This window comes from Saprolegnia parasitica, assembly GCF_000151545.1.
Source record: "Saprolegnia parasitica CBS 223.65 unplaced genomic scaffold supercont2.449, whole genome shotgun sequence".
Classification (NCBI taxonomy): domain Eukaryota; phylum Oomycota; class Saprolegniomycetes; order Saprolegniales; family Saprolegniaceae; genus Saprolegnia; species Saprolegnia parasitica.
Genome location: NW_012156843.1, coordinates 4,069 through 4,988, shown reverse-complemented (window position 1 = coordinate 4,988; position 920 = coordinate 4,069). Strand labels below are relative to the sequence as shown.

Sequence of the window (920 nt, the reverse complement as noted above, 5' to 3'; positions counted from 1 at the left end):
GCTCCAGGTCACCAGCAACGGCGAGTGCCTCGACGCGTTCCGGGACGGCGACAAGTTTGGCCTGCATACGTACGCCTGCGACGCCACCAACGCCAACCAGAAGTGGCTCATCGACGCGGCTGGTCACAAGATCAAGCACGCGACGCACAACAACTTGTGCTTGGATGTGGACCCCACCAACCCGACGCACGCGGCGCAGGTCTGGGAGTGCCATGACTGGAACACCAACCAGTGGATCGACGCTGTCGCGTATTAAGTAGTCTGCTTTTGCATCTTTGGGTAGACGGGTATTATATCAAGTAATACTACATCTTTTTGATTCCGTACACTATGCCTCTGGTTGTTGCTCAAGTGGGTCGTCTATTAGAACAGATAAAGATATTTCAACATGTAAATAAATTAGTCGGACATTCTTCATTGTGTACACTCAGTCGAGGAACTTGATTTAGGCAGGCGGAGGCAGGAGCGCGATCCGCGGCACAAGGTGACATCGCGGCCACTCGTGTTGGGCGAGGAGCCGGAGAAGACGACGAAAAGCAGGCTGCTCGAGCTCTTGTACGAGGCTGTGGTACAAGTGCAGTTGAGCGACACGTGCCGCCTTGACGGCAATCGTCCATGGACTTGGCAGCGGTAGGTCGGCGCGAAAGACGCAATCGTTCCGGACTCGCCAGACGTTGAACCAAACGCAGGCGCGGAGCACGGGCCAGAGGTGGCGGAACGCGGCTTGGTGCATGTTGGACGCCGTCTTGGGTGTCGAGTAGAGGAAGCCGGAGAGCGTAGTCGGCAAGGTCACGCCCAAAGGGACCGTGACGGCGTGAAGCGTGCTCCACACGTCTTTGATGAAGTCGCAGTCGACGAGGAAGTGACGGTACGTCTCATGCTCGGGGCAGGGAGAGGCATGCTTGGCCAGTGCAAATCGA

At 57.0% G+C, this 920-nt stretch overlaps 1 protein-coding gene across 1 annotated transcript in view; it reads left to right on the top strand.

The window, feature by feature from the left end:
- The window catches only part of SPRG_21856 (hypothetical protein), a gene marked incomplete at both ends in the record, with an annotated part of 2,247 nt that extends 1,991 nt beyond the window's left edge, over window positions 1-256 (top strand). The window contains one exon of the mRNA XM_012356377.1: window positions 16-256. Coding sequence (XP_012211767.1) covers window positions 16-256 — 241 coding nt within the window. The remainder of the gene's footprint in view (window positions 1-15) is intronic.
- Between the last annotated feature and the right edge of the window lie 664 nt (window positions 257-920).